Below are 26,956 nucleotides of genomic sequence, written 5' to 3' on the forward strand. Positions count from 1 at the left end.
ACTAGGAGACACTGTGACTTGGATTGAAAAAGTTATTGCTTGCCTTATCCAAAATATGAGCAAAATGCTCAGCATGCATAACCCTGATTCATTGTGCTAAATTTAGGTGGGGCAAAGGCAAACAATATAATAGCCCTGCAGGAAAAACACCTCAAATAGGTGGGAAACATGCCAATGTACAAGTGTTCAACATAGATCGGCTGGGATCTTACCCACAGTCAACCCACAGTGAAAGTATCATGAGCTAACACCAGGCAATGCCTGTTACAATACAGACAAAAAGAAGCTGCCACACTTTCCCAGGGTTACCATTAGGTAGTTTAGACTTGTGTGCAATTAAACTAACAAACCTGTCTGGTTGAATATATATAGGCAATGTCATAATCCTTAAACAGAGAATAAAAATAGCCAGATAACTTACCTGTGGCTTAGTTAGTTCAATGGCAATATTCTGTACTTCTATATTCCAATCAAGCTTTGGAGTTTTTAATTCAGTTTCTGCATGCGGGTTGATGTAGAGTTTTGCAGAGGCTGATACTGGCCTAAAAACTTCAAGATACAAAACATGTATAACACTATGGTTCTGATGGGCCCAAAATTAGTAAAACTTAGTAAAGGAAACTACTACTACACAAATTCTGCCACTGGTGATGTTCTGAAGCATTCTGTGATATAATGTAATCAACAGGGCACAATATGATGTAGTAGATCTGTTTATGACTCTCAGTTTGAACCTAAATCAATTATTACATTTTATATTTACAGAAAAACGTCAATGCAATATTTATGCCAAAATGGCAAGAGCAAAAGTTCTACCGGGTGATGCTCAGCTTAATTAAACATTTCATAAATTGTTAATCTTGCATTACCTATAACTAGTAGGTCAACATTTCAGATAAATATTATTTAAGTTGACTGTGCCCCTTCAAAACTATCACAATGATGACAACAAAATGATTATTTTTATTTTCAATCAGCTGCAGTAAAAATGTGCTCTTAGGAAGCTAGGAGCATTAAAGCTACACATTATGGCAGATGCTTCTGCGATAGACAAATCAACTATACGAGGAGTCCATAAAAGAAACTGAGGACTGCAGTACTGGTTACCAGGAAGGAACCTCTAGTCTACAGCATGTCTGGAGAAAAAGACCAAAAATACTCCATCAAACCTAGTTTTCACAACACAGATTAGAATTTAGAAGGAAAAGTGATAATTTCACACTTAAGGAATACACTGTTGTAGATGAACAAGTGTTTTTAAACCCAACTAAGCAAATTTGGGATGCAAGAGGAGAAAACAAGATGGATTCATTCTGCAGTACTGTCTGTAATGGATTTATAGAGTTACTTAAATTATCTGAAGCCCACACTGCTCTTTATGATCCCCTTAAAGAACACTAAAGGGATTCATTACAAGGACAATAGCCACAACATAATACACCATTTACTATGTTAATATAAGAAAAATTAAAAATGTTTATTTGGTTAATTTCTAGAACCTTTGTACAGTCTCGCTCTGAGGACATCTGACTAAGATAGCTTGTTACATACATTTGAATGGTTTTATATAATTGCATTTTTTATTGTTTAAAACCGAAAAGTTTACTGTGATTATCACATCCACAACCCAGGTAATTTGGCTCAGCATCTCTCTTTTGAAGATATTCTATGAGCAAATTCGTGACCTGTCCTTTTTCTAATATTTTTAAGACCCCCACTACCTTACTATTTCAGCATTAACACTTTACACAAAGCAGGAGTCCATGCTTAAATGGCATAATAATGTCTTAAATCCATGTCTAATTACTCATATTATAAAACTCTACTAATGACTATATACATTTAAAAGATTGGCTTTAATAAAGCTTACTCTTCAAGGGGGAAGAATGGCATGTGTGCCTTTTTTTGCTTCAGCATAATGTATAGACAAGGTATGTATTTATTTTAAAGGTTTATGTTTTGTTTAAATTTCAGGTAGGATGGATAAAAATCAATGATTTTTTTAAAATCAAAAAAATCAGATTTTTTTAATTTAAATCGAATTTTTTTGATAAAATGCTTTTTGAGGAAAAAACTTCTCTAAAGATAGTTTTTATTAAGATACATTATAGCTCAAAAAGATATCTCATCATGGAATAGGGATTATAAATTCTAATTCTATAGTATGACAATATATTCACGTAATGTTTAAGAAAAGTTTTGCATACAGTTCCAATAGTTCATGGATTAGGGACCCAATCTTATGGAGTTCCAGGAGCTTCTGTATAGATCATTTAGGTTAATCTTTCTATCTACCCAATGGGACTCAGTGCTCAGTCTAGAAGATACCATCAGAGATGTTTAGTTTTGCAGTTCTCAAACTGTGGATTTGTGTCTCCAGTGATAACATTCTTGTTAACAGCAAACATGCTTTAAATAAACAAATAAATAAATAAATAAATAAATAGAGGTGAGAAATAACTGACCTCAACCCTATTGTCCCTCTGCAAATGTGTGTACACTGAGTCAATCCCTTATCTCTCTCTAAAAGTGCAAAGTTTCAAAAAATTCAGTGACTAGAAGATTTTTGGGGGCAGAATAGATCTGGACAAGGAGAAGAAGTCTGGATTAAAATGTGAGAAGGGAGGGAGAGGCAGTAGAAAAAAAAGTGAAACTGTTTTAGCAGCATATTCCAGAAGTCTTGAGGTCTGAGTGTAGCCTTCATTGATTTGAGATCTACCATACCATTCTCTCACTAGAAGGGAAAACCTATAATGGCAGCAGGCCGTAAAAGAGACCCAGTTTGGGAATATTTTAATGACGTTCCTCTAACTGTGGGTAAGACAAGCATGTGTGCAAAATGCAAACAGTGCAACAAAGAAATGCAAGGCCTGTTTGCCCAGATGAAACATGATGAGAAGTTTTCCCTCTCAGGAGGAAGCTGCATTGAAGATGATGAAAGGAACACGTCTTAACATGCAGGATCTTCAGGTTGGTAAACTTTTTTATTTTAGTATCAGGGGGTAGCCGTGTTAGTCTGTATCTACAAAAACAACAAAGAGTCTGGTGGCACCTTAAAGACAAACAGATTTATTTGGGCATAAGCTTTCGTGAGTAAAAACCTCACTTCTTCGGATGCATTTTTCTTTCTTAAGGGCTGCCTGTCTTCCTTCTGGACTATTCTTGAATTCTCATGTTTGAGCAAAAAATATAGTCATTACTCTATGATACTATCATTTTAGATGCAGTCGTGATAAAAAAAAAATATAGCTGAAGTAGGCAGATCTTCCTCTTACAATTTCACCTCTAAAGTAGTACTGAGTGTCAGTGAATGCAATGAGTAATACTAAATGAGCAGTATGGTAATAAACATTAAATAACTGCATTGACTTATTTTGTTTAGGAATATACAGGATTCTGAAGACTATCCACCTTTGAGATCACCATCAACTCTGAAACTATAGAAAATATCTGCCAAAGATAGTGTTTCGAGTCACATCATGAATGTCACATAGCCACAGTATTATCACTCCATCATCCAGAAACAACCATAGATAAGTTTGTGATAAGACCCAGCAGATTACAAAAAGAGGTAATTGATGAAAAATTGCCCCGTTTATTTATGCAACAAACTCTCCTTTCCATATGATTGAGAACCTACACTTCATTAACATGGTTCAGTCATAAAGACCAGGATACAGTCCACACAACACAGCAGATGTCACAGGCAAATTGCTGGATAAAGCGTATGAAAGAGAAATTGAGCAGTGTACAAAATGTCTAGAGCAGGGGTCGGCAACCTCTGGCATGCGGCTCGCCAGGGTAAGCACCCTGGCGGCCTGGCCAGTTTGTTTACCTGCCGTGTTGGCAGGTTCGGCCAATTGCGGCTCCCACTGGCCGCAGTTCGCGTCCCAGGCCAATGGTGGCAGCGGGAAGCAGCGCAGGATGAGGGATGTGCTGACCGCGGCTTCCTGCCGCCCCCATTGGCTTGGAGCGGTGAACCGCGGCTAGTGGGAGCCGCAATGGGCTGAACCTGCCAATGCGGCAGGTAAACAAACTGACCCAGCCCCTCAGGGTACTTACCCTGACGAGCCGCGTGCCAGAGGTTGCCGACCCCTGGTCTAGAAGGTAAAATTGTTAACCTGAGTCTTGATGGGTGGAGCAATGTCCACAACGATCCTGTTGTATGTGCTTGTAGGACAACAGAAGAAGGGAATGTCTTCCTTACAGAAAAACTGCTACATCAGGAAATGCACACACAGCAGAATACTTACAAGTAGCAGCAGTAAAAGCTATAACAAACTGTGAAAAAAAATTCAAATGTCTAGCACGCAGCTTGGTCACAGACAATGCTGCAAATATATCCAAGATGAGAAGAAATTTAGAAGAGAGTCCCAAGCTAATAATATAGGGTTGCAGTGCTCATTTGATGCACCTCCTAGCCAAAGACTTCAGTGTTCCAGAGATAAAGGCTAATGATGTTGAAATTGCAAAATACTTCCATAATAACCACTTTGCAGCACTGCTCTGAAAAAAATGGGAGGAACCAAGCTAACTCTCCCACAAGACATGCGATGGAACACATTAGTGGACTTTTTGAGCACTATATCAAGAACTGGCCTAATCTGATGACAGTTTGTGAACAAAATTGTGAAAAAAATAGATGGCACTGTCACAGCCAAAGTTCTCAACATTGGGCTTAAAAGAAATGTTGAACACGTGCCGAGTACCCTGAAGCTTATTTCTGTAGCCTTGAACAAAATGCAGGGAAATAGCTGTTTTATTGCTGACGCTATTGAAATTTGGAAGGAACTGAGTGAGATTTTAAAAAGAGAAATAGGCAATGACAGAGTTAAATTACAAGCATTAAAAAAAACAAATGGGACAAGCACTATCTCCAGCTCATTTTCTTGAAAATATTCTCAATACTTGGTACCAGGGTCAAACCTTAACTGCTTAAGATGAGGAGTTGGCTATGACATGCACATCCAGCAATCAACCCTCCATAATGCCAACTATAATAAACTTGAGAGCTAAGGGTGAAGCATTCAAGAAATATATGTTTGCTGATGATGTTTTAAAGAAAGTCACACCAGTGAACTAGTGCAAGTCACTTAAGCACTTGGATTCAGAGACTGTTGAAGTGATAATCTCACTTTTAACAGCAATAGCTTCTTCTGCCGGTGTAGCAAGAATATTTTCTTCCTTTGGACTAATTCATTCCAAACTGAGAAATCATTTGGGATCTGAAAAAGCAGGAAAGCTTGTTTTTCTTTTCCAGAATATAAACAGACAGGAAAACGAAGGTGAAGATGACTGAGTTAGCTGAAGAAGCCAATATTTTAAGTTTCTCATGTTGACCCTGGCTGACATAGTTCATTTAATTTTTTTTTAAACATTTCATTTAACTATTTTAGTTAAAAACAAGTTTAACAAAAACAAACCTGATTTTAAAAAAACTTGAATGTTTAACTAAATTCAAAAATTCATGTGCTCGTTTTGTTAAAGTATTATGATTGCGGTTGAAGAAAAAAATCCAGAATACATAATGTTGTTGTTTTAGTTAAATAAAACAATTAAAATGTCTGTCTGGTGATGTTCTCCTCCTAATACAGCATGGCAAGAAAATCCTCCAAATATTAATGATTAACCTGTTGAATTGGAGATATTTATGAAGTCATTGGGAAGTGAACTATCTGCTTCAATTACCTTTGGTAAATGAAATAACCAAACAATCATTCATTTTCTGATATAGCTGTAAAACTAATCTGAAAAGTTTTCAAAATAAATCACTTTAAAAATGTATAGTGTGTACCTTCTAAAAATGAAACCTACATCTATCTCTGAATTGTGAAGACTATGTATTAAGGTTATAACAACGAACAAGAATCCACTTTTATGTAGAAATCGATGATTAAATTGAGTCTTCGATGAGTGATTTAAATCGTGATTTAAATCAAATCCACCCTGATTTCAGGAATATCAAATCCTGACTTTCCTGTTTTTGCTGGTCCATGGAGGACCAACGAATTTTGTGGGAGCTATTTCAAGACTTAAGTTAGTGTACAAAAGGAAAATATTTAATAGGAACCATTTCTTCTGTTTTTTCCAAGCTTTTGAATTAAGCTTTATTGTTTTTGAAGGAAGAGACTTGTATTCAGCTGCCTCATTTTTCAGGTTTCGCCTTGCACCCATGATGTCATATCATGCTGCCTCTACAGTAGTGTTGAGTCATTTATGAAAATAGGATCAACAGTATCTGTAACTTCTAATGTCAAAAAAGTGGAGGAAGTGAAGGAGAATGAGATGACACATTGATAAAATTTGTAATGTCTTCTTTATATAGCAAAGAAACGAAATATGGCACAACCTATCATCCTCTCCCTCTACAATCACAAGCGTTATCACAGGTCTCGTTTAACAGAAGATTTTAAATTATCACAAAAATTGACTCCGAACGTTCATTTTAAAAACCTTAAGCACAGCAAAGTACTCACAAGTGCTGTATACGAATACACTCTTCAACATACTTACTATACTGGTAGTTTTGAGGTTGATGTCTGCTAGAAGGAACTCCTCTTTTTAGCTGATCCTGCAAATGACAACAGTTTAACTTTATGAGGCTTTGGCTGTGTTGATTACTACTGTGTAGAAAGTTCTTAGTGAGCTGTTAATTAAGTCAAACTGAGCCTGTGTTTCAAGTTCACACACTGCCATTTTGCAGATCAGATGGGAAGAAGTTTAATGCAACAGTTTATTTAGTACTCCTTATCTCTTACACTGCTGCTCTCCAACCAAGCTTTCTGTTTAAGTTTTCCCTTTATCTTTAATCCAGGGTTTAACTTTTAATTCAATTGAGCTTCTCTCAATTCCAAAACTATCAAACCCAAATATTGGAGATAAAACCCAGTTTTAAAATTTTTTGTTTAAAATGCTCATATTATCATCCGATATACAACCTGAGTGTAACACTTCTTATGCCATAGTAGTGCAGTTATGTGCACTCCCATATTCATGAGTCTGAAGAATCCAACATGTATCTATGCACATGTAGATGCAGCAGGGTCTCAGAAAAGCATATACAGTATTCAGCATAGGAACAATTAACCAATTCCCCCACTTATGACCTGTGGGTAACCAGGCCATGGCTAATCCCAGAGCAGGGATTGCAACCTTTGGCATGTGGCCCGGCAGGGAAATCTGCTGGCAGGCCAAGATGATTTGTTTACCTGCAGCATCTGCAGGTTTGGCCGATCGCAGCTCCCACTGGCTGCGGTTCGCCGTTCCAGTCCAATTGGGGCTGAGGGAAGCGGCAGCCAGCACATCCCTCGGCCCGCGCCACTTCCCGCAGCCCCCATTGGCCTGGAATAGCGAACCACGGCCAGTGGGAGCTGCGATCAGCTAAACCTGCGGACGCTGCGGGTAAACAAACCATCCCAGCTGCCAGCAGCTTTCCCTGACGGGCCACGTGCCAAAGGTTACCAATCCCTGTCCCAGAGTATCAGAAGGTAAAAACAAAAAAACAGTAAAGAATCCATTTACACAATGAAAAGCTGCTCTACAACAACTGCTCTCTTGTGTGCAAAGTAGCAGATCTATTCAGCACCACCAAAACACCACCAATAATCCCAGGCAGCGGAACTATATGCACTTCAAGTCAGGCCTGTAAATGCTATCTGTACATAAAATATTTCCAACAGAAAGTAACAGAACTCAGTCACCACCATTTCATTGCAAGACTGGAATACAGAAATACACGCAGCCCAGAAACATCTCAAGAGATGTGGAGCAGGGCCACCCGGGGTGGGTGGGGCAGGGGCGGCAAGTGGGGCAATTTGCCCCCGTGCCCCACAGGGGCCCCGCAAGCCCTGGCCGAGTTACCCGGTGGCAGTCTGGGTCTTCAGCAGCATTTCAGCGGCAGGGGGCCATTCAGTCGCTCCAGGTCTTCAGCGGCATGTCCTTCAGTGCTGCCAAAGACGCAGAGCAACAGAAGGATCCACCACAGCCGCCGCAGACTCGGAGCGCTGCCCATTGAGTATGTCCGCTCCCCCGCTTTGCCCCAGGTCCCCTGAATCCTCTGGGCGGCCCTGATATGGAGTCCACTCCTAGGCAGCTCCTGTTCCTTCAGGTGAGAAAAAGGTATGAGAATAGTGTGTCTCAGCATACACTCTTCAACCACAGGAGGTCAAAGGTAACAGAGCCAATATCATGACTTGCTATCCCCTTTGTAGCAAAGAAGTCTGCTTTCTTAATATGGTTGTGAGTAGGTTCCACAACTAGGAGATGAAGGAAATAAGCTTGCAGTAGGCGGGTCATACTAAGGGTTACACAGTCTCCCGATATGAACATTTCAGTAGATACCAATAACTCTGTTTCTTGTTTTCCTGTATATTCCGAAAATAAAAACTTCTCATGTCTACCTTGGTCATGTTCTCACATTTCAAATACCTTTTGCAATTACTGTATTATAAAAACTGCATTATATTGTTTTTACTACAGCTTTTAGATTAAAAATATCACAAAAAGGCAAAGTTAGGTGCATGGTTTAAGTACATTTGTAGAATTTTATTTTGGAAAAAGAAACACGTATTTTATATCACTCCAAAAAAAGAAAATTAGTCATGGGAAGCACTTAAAGCCTATTCAAATATAATATAGGTAAACTACAAATCATATTTAGCCCCAAATATCCCTATTCAAGAACAAACTACAATTCAGCCGAAAATGCATCAATGTTTGCTTACCAGATATTACTAGAATACAGTGGATAGTTTAAACAAGTGTTTCTTTATTGGAAAGATAACCAGATATTAAAAAAAATAATGTTTTTACCAGAAGGGGATTTTGTCGCAACAAATTTCTTCAAAGTGTTCCGTTTCCCAGCTTCCTCTGTAAAGCTAATTTGTAATTTAATAGGAGGTAGCTTTCTATTCACAATATTTGTATTTCATCATATATCCTGTCTGCTGGACTATATTAATGAAAGCTAACATTCAAATAGGGATATTTAATATGCAATAACCAATCTCGCAAACAACCTTATATTTTTGTTACTTAGAAACACCAAGCCCGTTGCTCTAAAAATGACAGATTGCTAAGGCTTACACAATTTATTACCACTAACACAAAGCAGACTAATTAGCCATTTATCAAACGGAGTTCTTGAGAATAAATTTTAAAATTAAGACCCAAACATCCTGTTTAGAAGGAAGAACTAGTCCTCTGGGAAACAGGGTTTACTGAATGTTATGTAAATTAGATGTTTTCCTCTGAATAGCATGGAGCAGAATTCTACTCTTAGTACAAAGATAAAGCTACTGAATATATAGGCAACTGTTGATCCATAGATCATGGTATATGTGTAAGAGGTCTAGTCAGATGCCTGATGAATCCGCTTCTGGATGACAAGCCCAATTCAAGAGCGACACATCTTGTTACAAATTTCATAGATACATGCGTTTTAATGAAAAAAAAAATAGGTTGCCAAAAAAATCCCAGCACAGTCATTGGAAATTGAATTTTGCAAGCTTAACAATTTGATATTTCTGTTTAGTTTGTATTTTAATTTGTTTCTTTCTTTAAAAATCTTGATATACCATTCCATTTTTTGCAAAGCTTAATCTATATTAATACTAGTTTGAAAAAAATTGTGGACAGAAAAAAAGTCCTTTGCTTAGTAATTTAGCCTTAAATTTTCATCTGCTGAAAGATCTCTCTGCTTCTTTAAGTGTCTCTCTCTCCCCAATCACCTTTAATAGTGTACTAGTAATGGAGTCTGAACAGCTGCAACAAGCAAGCTAAACGGATAAAAGTCAGAGGGGTGCAAGAAGGGAAGCCCCATTATTTTGCGCACAGAAAGCAGCTGAAGCGTTGGGCAGTGAGCAGTAATTTTGCTTAAGCAATGTTGTTAGTCTTCACTTTTTCCTTTATGGGCAAGAATCTGAGGTGACAACACTAGGGGAAGTGGGTGGTGAGTAGCGAAGAGCTGCCTACGTGACCAGTTCCCCACCGCAGTGACCCTTGGTACAGAAACCAGTCAAAGTTAGTTTTTTCCCATTCCATCCAATAACTGTAGATAAGTAAGCCTGCCAGCTAGAAGTTTTTGCTAAAATAATCTATAAAATGATTTTGACACGTAAAATCATTGTCATCACAATATACTTCAGAGACTAAGATTAATTTGATAGCTCATGCTTTTCAATTATAGGTTCAGCTCATCTGAAAGTTTGGGAAAACATCCCTGAATTAATTCATATTTTAAATTTTTTCCATTGTTCCCATGAAAACTAGATACTTCTACTCTAAAATGGAGAGATTAGATATTCCACATTTCCACCACACAATTCTGCAAACAAGGAATCATGGGATCCCCAATACAAAGGCCAAGAAACCCTGCCCACACTTTTCCTTGTATTTGTAACCAGTTAGAGGGATTGCTACCTTTACTGATTACAAGTAACATGGTCCAGTTTGTGCACAAAGATGTTTTTTACATCCGCATTTATCAAGTTCCCTAATCTTTTCCTCTATCAGTCCATTCTGAAGGTATGGATAGCTCATTGCTTCAACAAGGGAGAGTGCACCTGGAGAACATGGCCAATGGGTTGTGTCACAGTTCAGGGCAACTGCACCCTTAGTGGTTCAGCAAGGACACCCACTGTCAGGCTTCCAAGCTCCTTAGCTTTTGTCTTTCTTGGGTGGAGACCCTGTCTCTCTCCCTCCTGACAAGACTAACAGTTCCCTGCCTACCCTGCTTTATTCTCAGCAAAAGGCTGCCTAAGCAAGCTTCCCTTGCCTTCTCTTCAGAGACTAATAACAGAGTGATTACCAACAGTTATAAGATACCACACAGAGCTTCTTATGCAAACCAATTTCATTCTTAAGGTGAAAGAACTATAGAGAACCCATTAAAACACTAAAAGAATCTACATGCATGCTAATAAGCTTACCAGATATCACCTCAAACCTAACATTGGTTCTGTAAGGAACAGCCCTTCAAAACCCCACCCAAGGGGTTTCACTGTTGTTTCAAGTTCATCTGCTCATATCATGCACCCTCACAAAAAGTTTAGTCCATTTTTTATACTGTTTAGGGGTCTCTGATCTGGAGTTTCCAGGAATAAATAAAGGGTCTCTCCAGGGTATAGTTTCAACAGGCCTCCCGAGAACCTCCTAGGAAACCCACTTCACACATCTTGTGCGAAACAGTTCTTTGGAGTTCCTAATATTTACATTAGTCACTTCCCTAGAAGTTACATACAATCTTATAACACAACAATTGCATTTTTAATACAAGGGACCCCAAAGATATTAAACCTAAGTCAATAAGTTTTAATTTAATTCAGTGAAGTTTATCTTAATTCCATACGGTTTGTCCAGGACATTGTCAGTCTGTCAGGAGCAACATACTCTGGAATGCCATAGGGCACAAACAGATGGAAGCAAAGATGAACAACCAAACCAGTTACACAAACATGGTTTGTCTCATCTGTGCTACAAGGGAATAAAACAAAATTATGTGCCAATTTAAGCGCTAGGCGGAAGCCAAAAAATTTAGCTGCCATAACTACAGAACTAACTATGTTACTCCAAACCTGTTTAGAGCAGAAGAACCAATTTTGCCAGTGACTGGTTACACGCTATTTAAAGCTTAAAACTTATAGGGCAGTATATTCTTGCACTGAGTCCATCAAAAAGCAGAGGGGCATTAACCTATTAACTGCTTGTCAGCAGAGTGTGGACACATTCCAGTGAAGAATAGGTTCTTGCCGGATCAGTGTCCTGAGCCCTGACTTCTTCCCCATGTGAAGGAAGCTGGAGAAAGCACAGAACAAAGTAGAGAAACTGTCATTATTCGTGGAGTTTGTGATTGTGATAAATATGTAAGCACTCTCTGTCCTGGCAAAGATGCAGATGACCTCATGCTTGAATGAGGTCTTAATCTGACCTTGAAAGTTTATTCACACTGTGGCAGTTCAGTTTTGTATTCTGTAAAGATCACAGAAGTTGCAGTAGGTGGGGAGGATGACATTATATGAGGTCCACTCCTCAAATCTTTTTTTTAGTTCTTCAGTCCCCCCCCAGTTTACTAGTCGTCTTTTACCTCCTTTTTTGTTTCCTCTTAAGTCAGCTTTCTTCATTCTTTCAATGTTATCATGCTCTTCAGATCTACTTTTCTGTATTCACTTAACAATTCTCATGAGTGAGAATTAAACCAATCTTGTCAATATGTGAATCTAATCACAATCAATTTCCACACAGATAGATCACCTCAGTTACTTATTTTTCGAAGCCACTCTCCACCTTGTCTTCTATAAAATCCAGCACAAATCATCCCCTTATAAAATCCATGCATGCAGCAATCGAGTATTTCCTGAGAATGCAATTTGTGGATTTATGCCCTAACATATAGTACTAATTACATGCATCCGAAGAAGTGGGCTGTAGTTCACGAAAGCTTATGCTCTAATAAATTTGTTAGTCTCTAAGAAGAACAGGAGTACTTGTGGCACCTTAGAGACTAACAAATTTATTAGAGCATAAGCTTTCGTGGACTACAGCCCACTTCTTCGGATGCATATAGAATGGAACATATAATGAGGAGATATATATATATACACACATACAGAGAGCATAAACAGGTGGGAGTTGTCTTACCAACTCTGAGAGGCCAATTAATTAAGAGAAAAAAAACTTTTGAAGTGATAATCAAGCTAGCCCAGTACAGACAGTTAAGAAGTGTGAGAATACTTACAAGGGGAGATAGATTCAATGTTTGTAATGGCTCAGCCATTCCCAGTCCTTATTCAAACCGGAGTTGATTGTGTCTAGTTTGCATATCAATTCCAGCTCAGCAGTCTCTCGTTGGAGTCTGTTTTTGAAGTTCTTCTGTTGTAATATAGCCACTTCAAAAACAGACTCCAACGAGAGACTGCTGAGCTGGAATTGATATGCAAACTAGACACAATCAACTCCGGTTTGAATAAGGACTGGGAATGGCTGAGCCATTACAAACATTGAATCTATCTCCCCTTGTAAGTATTCTCACACTTCTTAACTGTCTGTACTGGGCTAGCTTGATTATCACTTCAAAAGTTTTTTTTCTCTTAATTAATTGGCCTCTCAGAGTTGGTAAGACAACTCCCACCTGTTTATGCTCTCTGTATGTGTGTATATATATATATCTCCTCATTATATGTTCCATTCTATATGCATCCGAAGAAGTGGGCTGTAGTCCACGAAAGCTTATGCTCTAATAAATTTGTTAGTCTCTAAGGTGCCACAAGTACTCCTGTTCTTCTTTTTGTGGATACAGACTAACACGGCTGTTACTCTGAAATTAGTCTCTAAGGTGCCACAAGTACTCCTGTTCTTTTTGGTGGAAATATGTACATACAATGTATGCTTAAACACAAAAAAATGATTTTTTTTCATCCTTAATCAGGACCAAAAGCCAAAACTTGTTAAAAAATTTGTTTTGGGACAACCAAAATATTTTATCTTGATGAATCTGAAATGTTTTGTTTCAGTTTTGACCCTTTTTTACTCAAAAGATAAATTCTGAAACAAGAAGTCATTTCAAAATGAAAAATTGAAATGTATTCTAAAAATGTCAAAATCGGGTATTTTCCAAATGTTTTTCCATTTTTCTACCTGAAATTTAGTTAAACAGATATGATTCTATGTAAAATTTTGGTTTAATCAAAATGGCACTTTCTAACGGAACCCTTGATAAAGATTTTCTGACCTGCTCTAGTGAATACCTTTTGTTAAACCCTCAGCTACATTTTTTTTTGTCACCCATATTCATGTGACAGTCACCAAGTGCTTAGGTAAAACCCAAATGAGCACCTTCAGTGCTTATACTCCTGTTCTGATACACTAAAGAGCCAGGTTTGCAGGGTCCACGTGGAGCACATTACCAAACAGTGCATATTGTTCAGGTGCAAAAGCATACAAGCAAAATTTTCATAAGTAAGGAGCTACAGGATTGGCCATACAGGACAGTTCAGCCGCACCCACCAGACCCAGCAGTGTCACACTCCACCTCTCCCTTTGAAACATCCATTTGTATTCAACTTCTGCTAGTACCCATGCACACATTCCCCACTGGGGATGTTTTTGCATGTGTTCAAGCTTTTGAAAATTGAATCTGAGTAGAATTATTTCTTAAGCCATCAGTTAGCTAACTGTACAAGCTTCGCATCAGAATCGTTTATTTGAACAGATCACACTCCTTCATAAGCTGCACAGAAAAGTAAGTAGTTTACATAGGTTTTGACTAAACATTCACATCAGTAAGTGAAAAAATTTTCAAGTTAAAAAATAATTAAATGTCTGTCTTCAAAAACTTTCAAAGCAAGGTAAAACTCCTGTATAGTACTTCTGAAAGCATACTTCACAAAGGACCATAAAGCTGCAAGATACTGAACAATGTACTACTTCAATTAAATAACAAATGTCAAAGTACCATCTGTTAGTCATTACTTAAAAATGAGGCAACCCATTTAATCACATTATTGAAGCAGCCATCTGATGTAATCTGTTTACTAGTAAATTGTGATTTGGCATGTCAGAGGTCTTTAACAAGTGCACAGAAAAAAAGACTTACATTTCTCCATTGTAACAATTATTAAAATCCAAATTAACTGTGTTTGAAAACTAGATTGCAAGGGTCTATGGGGTTTCTTAAATCTATATACTGGCTTTGAAGAAATGTAATAGCTAGCTAATCATCAGCTTTGTAAGAGGCAATACTAGATTATGAACACAACAGAAAGTAAACCTGCATGATAGTCAATTTAAGTTTCTATTTCAGTTAAGCTATCATAGCTAGGCTCATATTTTAATGCATTATGTTCACAACTCCTGCTTTTGCCAGTGTTAATCTTACAACAAGATAATACATTAATATTGCAAAGAAAAGGAAACTGTTACAGAACACAATAAGTCTTTGCTAGTTAATAGAGATAAAGATTGTGTATATAAAAATTGTATTATTCTATGATTTATTGCTCATTTAGATAATAGCTTGAAGGAATTAAAACCAGACCACCTGCCTTAAACCTAGATATGGCACTCTCTCTTAGCCCAGATATTCAAACCGTGGTAAAGTCTTGCCCTGGCCCTCATGTCACCTTCATTATTTTTCTCAAACACATACAAAATACTGTTGCTATGACCATCTTCCTGGCTCATAATACCAACTGTCCACTCACGTCACTCTACTGGATCTCCCTCATCCACCACCATATCTAACCTAAGTTCCTTCTGTTTATCTTTAAAGCCCATTGTTGTTTAGCCTCACCCTATCTTTCATATATACCAACTTATCGAGCTGTTGATCTTTATCTTTCCTTTGCCAACGGCAGCCTTGTTCATGCAGTTGTCTGCTTTTCCCTCAAGTCTCCATCTTTTTGTTAATACTGAATCTTATGACTGGGGGGGCGGAGGGGAAACAAAATTCTGTAAACCACCACCTTATCATCCTTCAAATGCCTCCTCTAAAACTCTCTCTACTGCGATGGCTACAAGTCACTTCCATCGGGCAGTGGTTAGTCAAGCTGCAAACATAGGCATCCAGTTTAATGCTCAACCTAAGTTTTGTTAGGTCTACTCCCACCCTGCTTTATTTGGTTGTATTGATATGTCACATCCTATCCAACACCTGAACTGTACGATCCCTGGGGCAGAGAATATCTTTATTTGTAGCCATAGATGAGAACTGTGACAATATTGTCATCATAGTCGGCAATGGACTACTAACACTAGTGTAGCTGGGACCTGGGTCTGGCTTTGGTCCCATCCACTGCCTCACTTTCCCTCTCTCAAATGTTCTCCTGGCTTTCAAAGTGGTCACGTTGCTGAGATGTCTTGGATAGCTCAGTGGTTTGAGCATTGGCTGTTAAACCCAGGGTTGTGAGTTCAATCCTTGAGGGGGTCATTTAGAGATTTGGGGCAAAAACCTTACTGGGGATTGGTCCTGCTTTAAGCAGGGGGTTGGACTAGATGACCTCCTGAGGTCCCTTCCAACCCTGATATTCTATGATTCCAGTTAACTTACAAAAAGCCCACTCCTTCCAGAGTAAATCTCAAGTCCAAACCAACTAATATTCTATCCCAGACTTGCTGGGATATGCCCTTTCTCCTCAAGAGTCTGTCTTGTCTTTCACAATACACTCTCAGCAGTCCCCTTCCCTCGGGCTCTAGCCAGCGTCTTCATGCTCCCCTTTTTCATAGGTGTTAGTATATTACTTCACTAGGTGGCAGTATAAGTCTCTCCATCATCCCTTCCAATATAACAGCACTGGGAAACCCACATCCACCTTTTACTATGGGAACCCTAAACAACCAGATTATTTGCCTCTAAAACATTAACCTGTCCTGCTTCTTCCAAATGCCTCTTTCTACATTGCCAGCCCTCCTGGCTGTCCTCCTACTCTTGATGGAGAGCTGACTCCCAGGTCTCTTCTCCCTGCTATCTTCTTCTTGTGATCTCCCAGGTCTACTGCTCCTAGGACTTATGACTGCTCACCAGTCTTCTCTTATCTGCAACGGCAGGCCTTGTTTAGTCACATGATCCTTGACACATGACTTCAGCACTCATCTCCTTCCCAACCCTTTTTACGGGCTAGCTTACCCTGTGAAGCGAGTGTAATATAAAAGCCCTGATCTCGGATTCAGATTTAAGGTGCTACCATAATGAAATTAAAAACTCTATGAATGGAGACACCAACACAAAGCCCAAATTAAGCTGCTAAATGAGAAAAAAAGTAGGTAGCCCACAATCAATTTCTGAATATAAATAATCATATATGAGATAAGAAACTATAATGAATGATCCAACATTACGAATTCTACAGTCATAGTACTTGATAGTGTTTATGATCTCAAAAATCAGTGGGGATCAAACGCTCAACAGTCAGCAGAACAACTAGTAAATATTAACAGGATCAGTTCCTACATTCATGATTTTATTAGATAATTGAAGGGAGTGGGGGGAATAAAAATCAGTCACCCAGCTCTACTGGCTTTGCCTAAAAATTTCCTTAATGATCAGAGCATAATACACACTACGAAGGAGATTTTTACATCAGAATTGGGAGTTAGGCACCTAATTTCTATTTTTGCATTTGAAATCTCCCGCGGTGAGTTTATCTTAGTAGTAGAATATTTATATCATATAACCATTTTCTGTATGCAGCCTTTTAAATTACCAATATTTGTTCACGGGAGCCATGATAATACATCTCGCTACCCACATTCCAGTAGGCGCTGAGGCAATCAAGACGCAGGAGCTGCAAAGTAAAGAAAACTCAATGGATTCCGCAATTTATGAAAAATAAACAATACAACTTCTGTATTAATGAAATAAGCTTTCAGTGTATGTGAATACCATCAAAATGAGGGTTATTTCTTTTTGCCAAATTTGATTTAAATGTGTTGCTCAAAAATCTGGCCTTCTTTTCCTATTTCTGTACTTGAAGTCTATTTGTGAGGGTAAAAAAATGATGCAAGGTGTGTCTGGTTAAATTTGCTTTTTGAGGCCAATATTTGATTCCTTGAGTAAGAAAGCTGGAATCTGCATGAGGTTAACAATATCTTAGAGTTCATTTAATGAACAGATTGCTGCTTGTGCTTAGTATGAGAACCCCATTTACACACACAGTTGAAAACAAATGCCTTGTATTTTAAGCAGTGATCATGGTTCTACTTCTCACTAGTTATAAAAAGGAAAAACAACTGAAAAACAAGGGCATAGGGAATGAAGAGCTACAAAGTAATATAATAAAAACAAGTTAAAGCACCATGATTTCCTTATTTTGGTTCATTAAACCATTATGTTCCCCCCACCCACCCTTTCATGGACTACTGAATTGAGTTAATTTATCAGTGGATATTTTTGGTCCAATTTTCACTCCACACCCAAGTAGTAATGAACTGACTGAAATAATGAAGGACATATTACCTTGTATATGATTTTTGCAGCTTCATTTAAAATGGAAGGTGTCCAGTTTTCATTGGCTGTCTAGAAGTTGAAAAACATTAGAAATTATTCTCCATAAAGCCATCTTAAATTCATTATGTAACATTTATTTCAATGATTTTTTTAAAATCCTTTTTAACAGCTAACTTCACATTACAACTCTTAACATATATTTAAACAATGAAAGCCAAAATAGCTTGCTCTGTATATATATGTCCTGTGGACAAATTTTGCAAACAAATTTTATTGGCTGGTTTTGAAAGTTTGACCACTTATGTTGATGTATTTCATGTTTCAACACCTTGTCGCATTTACAAGGCTCAACAGTGCCTTAGACATAACTTTCTTTAAAAAAAAATATTGATACCTTTTACCATGAAGGGATTTTAAGACTTACATAACCCAATATGTTTAAAACTAGTTTCTCTATAATATATAATTGTGGATGTTTAAATATAAATCATTTTAGGAGTTATACATTTTTAAGGGTTGAATGGTGTTCATGAAAGGCTAAACTTGTGTGTGTCAAGCTACAAAGTTCATCAAGTTTAGACAACAGAGTTAAATGTACAAAATTAAGGATTTATTGATGGAAACTGACACCCAGTTCCCAGCTCTCAGAGCCAGGTATAGCCCATGACCTAGCACTGGTTTCTTCAGTACCTAACTTATCCTGATTTGCCTGACACTGACGGGGGAGCAGAATCTCTCTGGTTTCAGACGGCCACACAACCAATCCGATGGCAGATATAGTCAATGGCGTCCTCAGGCCTTTTTCACTGACGAAGGCATGGAACCCTCCACTCCCTATTGCTATGTTACCAAAAAGTGATCTAGGAATAGGTTTCCACAACAGTACAAACCAGTATGTATGCTGGCCCTACATCATTTAGGAACATGACATGCTTCACTGAACGATGCCCTTCCTATTCAGATCCTCTGAGGCTTTATTGGCCATGAAATTTTCATATCCAAAGACTAGAGATCCAGTTTGTTTGGCTGTTTTAAAGGAGATGTACAACAAACATTTTCTTAAAAACAAAAAACCTTACGACCCATATTACAGAGCAATAATAAAATCAGGTATCAGAGGGGTAGCCATGTTAGTCTGTATCCACAAAAACAACAAAAAGAAGAACAGGAGTACTTGTGGCACCTTAGAGACTAACAAATTTATTAGAGCATAAGCTTTCGTGGACTACAGCCCACTTCTTCGGATGCATATGCATATGCATCCGAAGAAGTGGGCTGTAGTCCACGAAAGCTTATGCTCTAATAAATTTGTTAGTCTCTAAGGTGCCACAAGTACTCCTGTTCTTCTTTTTGCGGATACAGACTAACACGGCTGCTACTCTGAAACCTGTCAAAAACAACAAGGAGTCCGGTGCCACCTTAAAGACAAACAGTTTAATTTAGGCATAAGCTTTCATGGGTAAAAGAAACCCCAACTTCTTCAGATGCATGGAATGAAAATTAGATACAGGCACAGGTAACTCCCTTCCATTCTCTTCATGTATCAGTATATCTATGCCTGTATCTGTAACTTTCATTCCATGCATGTGAAAAAGTGGGGTTTTTTAACCACAAAAGATTATACCCAAATAAATCTGTTAGTCTTTAAGGTGCCACCGGATTCCTCGTTGTTTTAATAAAAATTAAGGAAATGTATGGATCAATAATGCCCTAACCAACCTGGACTCCGCAGGGGGGAAGCCACTCTAGGCCTTACACCAGCTAACCACACAAAAAGAAGGCAAAGGCTGGAGTGGTTCAAGCCACATGACACTTCAGTAATTTCATCTCAGAAAAGTGAATGTCCTTTGGCACCAGTCATGGGGTCCCAAGGAGCAACTCTTTCCATAAACTCAGTGGCAGCAGAAGACAAGGTGCTTCCCACAAATGGGAGTATGTAGAGGCCACCTCAAACAAGAATTTCAAGTTTCACATACATAAGGAATAACAAACTGTACACTCCAGAATCAACATTGCTGATTATATCCTTTTTTAAAAAAAGGATATTGAACTAGAATTTGAAATTTGAAATTAATGGAGATATCCCATCTCCTAGAACTGGAAGGGACCTTGAAAGGTCATCGAGTCCAGCCCCCTGCCTTCACTAGCAGGACCAAGTACTGATTTTTCCCCAGATCCCTAAATGGCCTCCTCAAGGATTCAACTCACAACCCTGGGTTTAGCAGGACAATGCTAGTTAACTAGTACTGACTGCACTTGTATTTTCTATGAATTCCTTGTACCTAGTAGCTGACCTAGAAAAAAATTGTTCAGAGTAGTACTGCAACATGGAATTGTTTCTCCTATTTTACCCAGGACAGATTAATGCAAAATCAGCATTAAACTCTTCCTTCTATCCAGTTACACAGATGAGCTGAAGCATGAGGTCAAGTGACAAACTAGGCCACAGACAGTCCTTCCCCTACAGTCTCTCAGCCCATGTTTAACCACCAAAACATGAATAATATTTGTATAGACAGTGATTGTTTGTTTGTTTTTACTTTCAACTACATGCACAGCTTTAAGTAAACAGATCCAAGTATTCTGTTTACGAATCTGTTCAGCAAGTCTGCATTATGTTCTAAATCGTGTAACCACATTCTTCGTCATAAATTAGAACAAACATTACCAGTAAACTAAGTTCACCCAATGTCACTCCCAAAGAAAGTGGCCGAAGGGGATCTGTGATCTACAAACAGAAAAGGATAAAAAGGAAATTTTATTTAAATACTGTATTATTTTATGCAGCAAACAAACACCTATCAGCTCATTAGACATCTTAAAACAGTGACTCCATTTTGTAGCCTTGGGATTTAAATCTTCAATGTAACATACACTTCACTGTAACTAGCTATGCCCATGATAAATCTGATACCATGCAGGAACTTCTAAGAAAACTTCCATTAATCTGTCCCTTCATTCAGTTTAGAGGGATTAGTTTTAGCCTCTTCTTGCATCTAATATTGAGTTCAAACTCTCTCTTTTAGTTGGTGAAAGCCAACCTGTTATCCTCTACCCCAAACCCCATATCTACATCCCCCTTTTCCATACAAACCACATGGCGACACTCTCCAACCAACAGCTGTCTTGGTTACATCATTCTGCTTTTTAAAGGCTTCTCACTTCAAATAGGTCTTGAAGTGAGGCTATTTTGAGATAAGGGGACATTTTTCTAAGCCTCAATACACCTCTACCCTGATATCACGAATTTGGATATAACGCGGTAAAGCAGTGCTCCGGGGGGATGCCTACTATTATGTTCCTCCCATAATACACTGAACAATCAGCAGCTTCACTTGCATATACAAAGACATGAAAAGCAGCTGTCTGTCCAAATTGGAGGGCCAAGTCCAGCTATATATCACAGGATATTAAGTTTTCAGTTATCCTGGAGGGCTTTTTTTTGTTTGTTTTGCTTGTATTAAACCCATGAAAACTTTTTCAAGATGTCTGAAAACTCTGTTTTACTTCAGATCTACCGAGTACACAGTGCAGATAGAAAATAGCCTATTGTCACAATGAGAGATATCTCAGTTGAAATTTGGTTTAAGAAAAAAAAAAGTTTAGGACACTTACATCATCCTCATATTTAACATGAATGCCCGTGATTTTGACTTGTACATTTTTTATAACTTGAGTTGCCAGCTTTTCCAAGAATGTATCTTTTTTCTCTGCCTTTGGCTTATCTTAAAAAAAAAAAGTTAAAAAAAAAAATCAGAATTCATTACATTTTGCCCAACAAGACATACAAAGTTTTGTTCACCACATTTCAACAACTTCACACACTTATTCACATTAAGTATTGCCATTTAAGCTTTAGTCTAAATTGTTTAGAGCCCTTTTGTGCTTAGAAAACAAATTAAAAATATTAAAGCTTAAAGGGAGAAATTGCAAAAGAATGGAACAATTAAAAACTTGTTTGAATTCCAGATATTAAATATGGTGTGAATAGAGACAGACAGTTATGTTAGTTGACAAACTATACACTGTACTAAGAACTGCAGCAGACCCTGAAGACGCAAAAGCAGCAGCTTTGGTTTATCCCTCTCGAGTGGACAATTTCCCCGATCCCTTGCCCAACCATAACATTCTATTAATCTTTTTATATAAAAAAAATGTGTTCTGTGGATTATAAGAATTCTGCCTATACTGATGTTAGCAACACACGATCTGCACTACAGTTATATTTCCACTTAAAGCCAGATGCTTCTAACCAATCAACTTTCATCTTTCAGGTTGAAGTTTTTCAAACCCAATCTCTGCCAAAAGGCCATTTTTTTCTAGTTTGAACAAACCCAGTTTTGAATAAGAAATTGAAAAAAACAAGCTTTACCCATAATGAAACAACACTTTAGAAATGGCTTAACAGTAACAGCACTGGTATAGATAAGAGCAGAAAGGTGCAATTTGGCAGGTGATACTCCTCACTGAGGGAAAGTAGTTTTGAGAGGGTACTGGTGAAAAATGGTTTTGATTTGATCAAGTTATAGGGTTTGATTGGCACATGAGGGTGCTATCTTCCAAGTAAGACTTTTAAAGCCATTTACAAGTGGTGATTTAGGTAAACAAGGCTGCAGTGCATGTGTACAGGGCTGACTCAGCTACACAGTCAATGTGTTTCTCTCCCTCAATTATGAATTCAATGAGACATGGCTTCTTGAAGCCTTGCTCATTCCACATACACCTTATAAGTAATTGTAATTTCACTGCCTGGGACACAGGCTCTTACACTGTAAAAGAAAATGCTATGCATGGCTATCAGCGGTTGTATACATGAATTTGCATACACTGTATACATGTAGGCTTGGAAGGATTAGAGTTTTATCTGTAAGTGTCGATTTCACTGTACCCAAAGAGACAAAAAATATTTTCATCAATAATAAAGTGAAATGTACAGATAGGCTAAGTCAGAAAAAGGCTGCTTAGGAACTTATTAAATTTTGATTTAAGGATATTTACTTTGTGTATTTTGACATGTGATGTTGACAATTTGTGTTTTAACAGTTATAAAGCTTCAACTTTCAGAATCAAAACATCTACTGTCATTAAATAATAATTGTGAGCCTCCCACCCCACCGTCTGACTCCCCCAATAATTTCCCACAACTGTGAAAATGTAAACAGACAAAAAACTGGGGAAAATGCTTAAAAAGAAACATGGATATTATCTGTAGAAAATATTTTTTTAAATCAAATTCTTCCAAGCTATGTACAAGTGACAAGGGTTAAGGCTACACTTAAGGTTGCACATATAGCCCCACCTGATTTTTGAATGCTTAATCTTGAAGACTTAGTTAAGTTTTATGTATACATTTGTCCTTAAATATAGAATATATAGTTATTATTAATTGTACACATACAAACATCAGCTATATGATGCCAAGTATACATACACTATATAGCTCACTTCAAGAGAAAAGTGAAGATATCTGCATCTCAAAAAAGCCTCAGACATCAAAGTTAAGTAGCATTTTGTTCAAAAATGGAAAAGTGCACATGTCTTGTTACTGAAGGTGGATGACACTGCTCACTCAATGGAAAGCAAGTAATCACAAATAAACAAACCAATCATCAGCAACTTTGAGCAGAAATGTGTGCAAGCAAAAATTGTATGACAAGACCACCTACTCATCATTCATTTTCCACCTCTTGTTTATATATTGCACATTTCCACCTAGATCCTCCCAGGTATGAAAAATAATCCCCAAATACCCAAGAATGTACCTTCCATTTCCCACCCCATCCTCTCTAATTAATCCATCTGAAACAGGCTCCCAAACTCCCACTGACTTTCAGTAAGGGATGGGAAACTATCTGCCTCTCGTGCCTTTGAAAATCTTCATATGTATTGCTTTGTGTACAATCAATCAATAACAAAGAAAAAGAGAGGACCTCAGCACTGACATTAATATCAGAGGATGTGAATTCTATTCTCTATATGCTTTGTAATAGCTTATCTGCCTACAATAACTCTATTTGGAGTTTAGCATATTATTTATTTATAACAAATGCTAACAAAAGTGGAGTTGAGAAAAACAATGCTTTCCTGTTGTGCCATCAATGTCATGTGGGCATCAGAAGCCTCTTGATATATGACCACAACTATTTTCACGTTATGAAATAGTGTGACACACACAAAGAAAAAAAAATCCTTGTTTTAAAATCTTGTGCCTTCTTTTTCAACAGTAAGCTTGAATTTTACTGAAGTTTTATGTGCAGAGGATAGACCAAATTTTGCAATAAAGCCTGTTAATCTAAATTTTCACTACACTGAAATCAATAACATTACTCCAGCTGTACAATGGAGGAGAAGAATTTGGCCCTGGAAGTCTGTGTTTTTCCCATTTGCTATTAAAAACTAAATAGCAAATAAAATATGCAATGTAGAAGGCTACATTGTACCCACCTTTTGAGTGATCATGACTTTTAAAGGGTTTCTTAAAATGCTTTTTATGCTTTTTACGCTTACGTCCTTCTCAATGCAGGCAATTTTGTGAGAAAAGGATAAAATTCAAGTTAGTAAAATTACAAAGCAAGTAAAGGTAAGAAGGAAAATGAGGAAACGTAGGTAACTGGCTTTCTAAAAAGAAAAATGACATCTTAAACAGTTGCCTTTCTTCAAAACCTTTAAAATATTTCAAATTCACTCAGTGAAGCAACATGCTATTCTGTATGTTTTATCATCTGTTTCCAATTCTCTCTCATCTTTCAGTTCTATACATAGGCACACAAGTCCACATAAAAATGGTTCTTATATGAATTATTCAAGCAGGATTTTTATGCTTCTCTTTTACACTATCAGATTTTAACTTTACTAAACTAATCTTTCTCTTCTCTGCTATGTCACATCAGCCCCAAACCTATACACTAAAAATCATGAGGTATATGTTGAACATGGTAATGTCAGTTGTAATCAAATGAAAGTTTGAATTTTCTTTGTGTTTGTTCCTTAGTATCAGTTTTCAAGCTTTTTGGATGTTATACTCGGGGGGAGAGAGGGAAGTTTAATACTTAAAAACATATGCATGTCCACATATAACATACACATCAGGATTCACTATAACCATATGTAATTAATTTAAGATATTGTAGGAGCAATTAAACATGTGATGAGACAAAACAAAATTCACAAGTAGAGAAACAATGTTTTTGTTCAGAAAAAGGGTAGTAGAATTCCACATGTGAAAGGTGTACCTGTTAGCATCCAAAACTGTCATCCTTTAAATGGCCTCTGACAGTTATTTTTTGGTCCAATCGACAAAGACACAAAAAGCTGAACCAATACAATACTTCAAGCAGTTACTTAAATGCACTGAGTGGAGAATAACAGACATTTACATATGGATGGGTCATCAAGTCCACTCCTGTCTCGTGGGGTCACAAAACACAGGTTAAAATGGTTTCAGTGAGAGCTATTCATTGTACGTCCGTTGTGCATTTATCCCTGCTGTTCTTACACTGATCAAATGAAGAACACGAAAATAATTTTTCCATGCTTTTTGTATCATCATTTTAAGAATGGTAAGGCAAAATACACACCCAGTGTACCATGTATACATATTAATCCTTTGAGATTCAAGTTTAAACATGCTATTTCAATGCACAATAATGGCTTCTAAATAAATCTATTTAAATTTACTGAAACTCATCTTCCATCTCATATTTCTGAAATTGAAGTTTTGCCATTGAAGTCATTGAATTACATTACTTCACTGTACAGGACAGTGGATGACGACTTTCCAGGAATTTGTTTGAGCTCTGTAATAATTTGTGCTGTCATGGTTTTGTGCCTTGAAACACTTACATTAGCCTCTTGTTAAGGCTAATGAATTAGTAAGTAAATGAATTTTAATTCTACCACCAGGACTTGACACTTTCCAGGAGGAAATGGAGTATATTAGTTATCTCTTGAAAAATGTATTTCTTAGTTACATTGTTTAACTTCTCTCCATCACGGGGAGGTTGCATCCTCTCCGTAGTTAAGATTGCATCATAGGATGCTATTGCGGAAGTTGACTGCAACCTTAAACATACACTAAGGATATAGACACTCATTGCCAAACCTAACCGTTTGAGTAGCAGACCCTGCTCCCCAGTAGGAGCTCGAGGGTCGGATTAAAATGGCTGGTGGGCCGAACTGACCCGCAGGCCATACTTTGCCCACCCCTGCTTTAAACTCAACCACTGCCAAAAATCCTCCCATTGACAACTAGAATGTACCCTGAAAACTGACCTGACATATTTTTGATATAAAAAAAACTTCGAAGAGGTTCCTTTCTGAAATTTTTGCAGTTTCACTGTTTTACCTGCTTACCAAAAAAAAAAATTACACCACACAGATATTTGGTGGAATTTGACATTGACTTGTAAAAAGCAGTTTTCAAGTGTTAAAATAGTAAAACATGAGAGGAAATTGACACTTTTTGAAAACTAGACATATGCTCCAGGAAGAAAACTTAAAATTTTCATTTTTAGCCTCTGGCTAATTTTCACAACTGAAGGCAAATTCCAGTATCTTGTAAAAATGATTCTTCATTTGTTCCTTGCCATTTTGGCCCCCTTAATTTAAATATAAAAAGTGCACTGGTCCATTTTCCAGGTCAAGTAATGAAGTAACTGAGCCAAAATAAATAATATTCTTTCCTTAGTAGCTTTGTTTGTGCTCCCAGATTAGATTAAAATAGTTTTTCAAAAATTAGTCTCTCATTTCCCCCTCCATCAGCCCTATGACATCAAAACATCAGAATTAAGGCTGTCTGCTAGAATTCTGGATCTGTTTGCTTTTAACATTAACCTTAATTCTGAATTTCCTGAGTTAATAAATTATCATTTTGGGGATAGTTAAAATATTCTTGTAATTCTTTTACCTTTAAATGACTGATACGTTCTCTCTACATTACCTCCAGCTTTATATAGTTGTGTTTCTGGGGTTATAATAGTAGGGTTATGCTACCTGCTTCTTTTTCAGGAAAAATATATC

The 26,956-nt window shown here is 37.5% G+C and overlaps 1 protein-coding gene across 2 annotated transcripts in view; it reads right to left on the reverse strand.

The window, feature by feature from the left end:
- VPS13C (vacuolar protein sorting 13 homolog C) overlaps positions 1 to 26,956 on the reverse strand; it is a 209,898-nt gene that overhangs the window by 164,804 nt on the left and 18,138 nt on the right. For both annotated transcript variants that reach the window (XM_054042704.1, XM_054042705.1), the window contains exons 6-11: positions 21,554 to 21,663; positions 20,607 to 20,666; positions 17,948 to 18,007; positions 17,196 to 17,276; positions 6,514 to 6,571; positions 422 to 549 (exon numbers count right to left, since the gene is read on the reverse strand). In XM_054042704.1, the coding sequence (XP_053898679.1) occupies positions 422 to 549; positions 6,514 to 6,571; positions 17,196 to 17,276; positions 17,948 to 18,007; positions 20,607 to 20,666; positions 21,554 to 21,663 (497 nt within the window). The remainder of the gene's footprint in view (positions 1 to 421; positions 550 to 6,513; positions 6,572 to 17,195; positions 17,277 to 17,947; positions 18,008 to 20,606; positions 20,667 to 21,553; positions 21,664 to 26,956) is intronic.

This window comes from Malaclemys terrapin, chromosome 10, assembly GCF_027887155.1.
Source record: "Malaclemys terrapin pileata isolate rMalTer1 chromosome 10, rMalTer1.hap1, whole genome shotgun sequence".
In the NCBI taxonomy this organism is placed as follows: domain Eukaryota; kingdom Metazoa; phylum Chordata; order Testudines; family Emydidae; genus Malaclemys; species Malaclemys terrapin.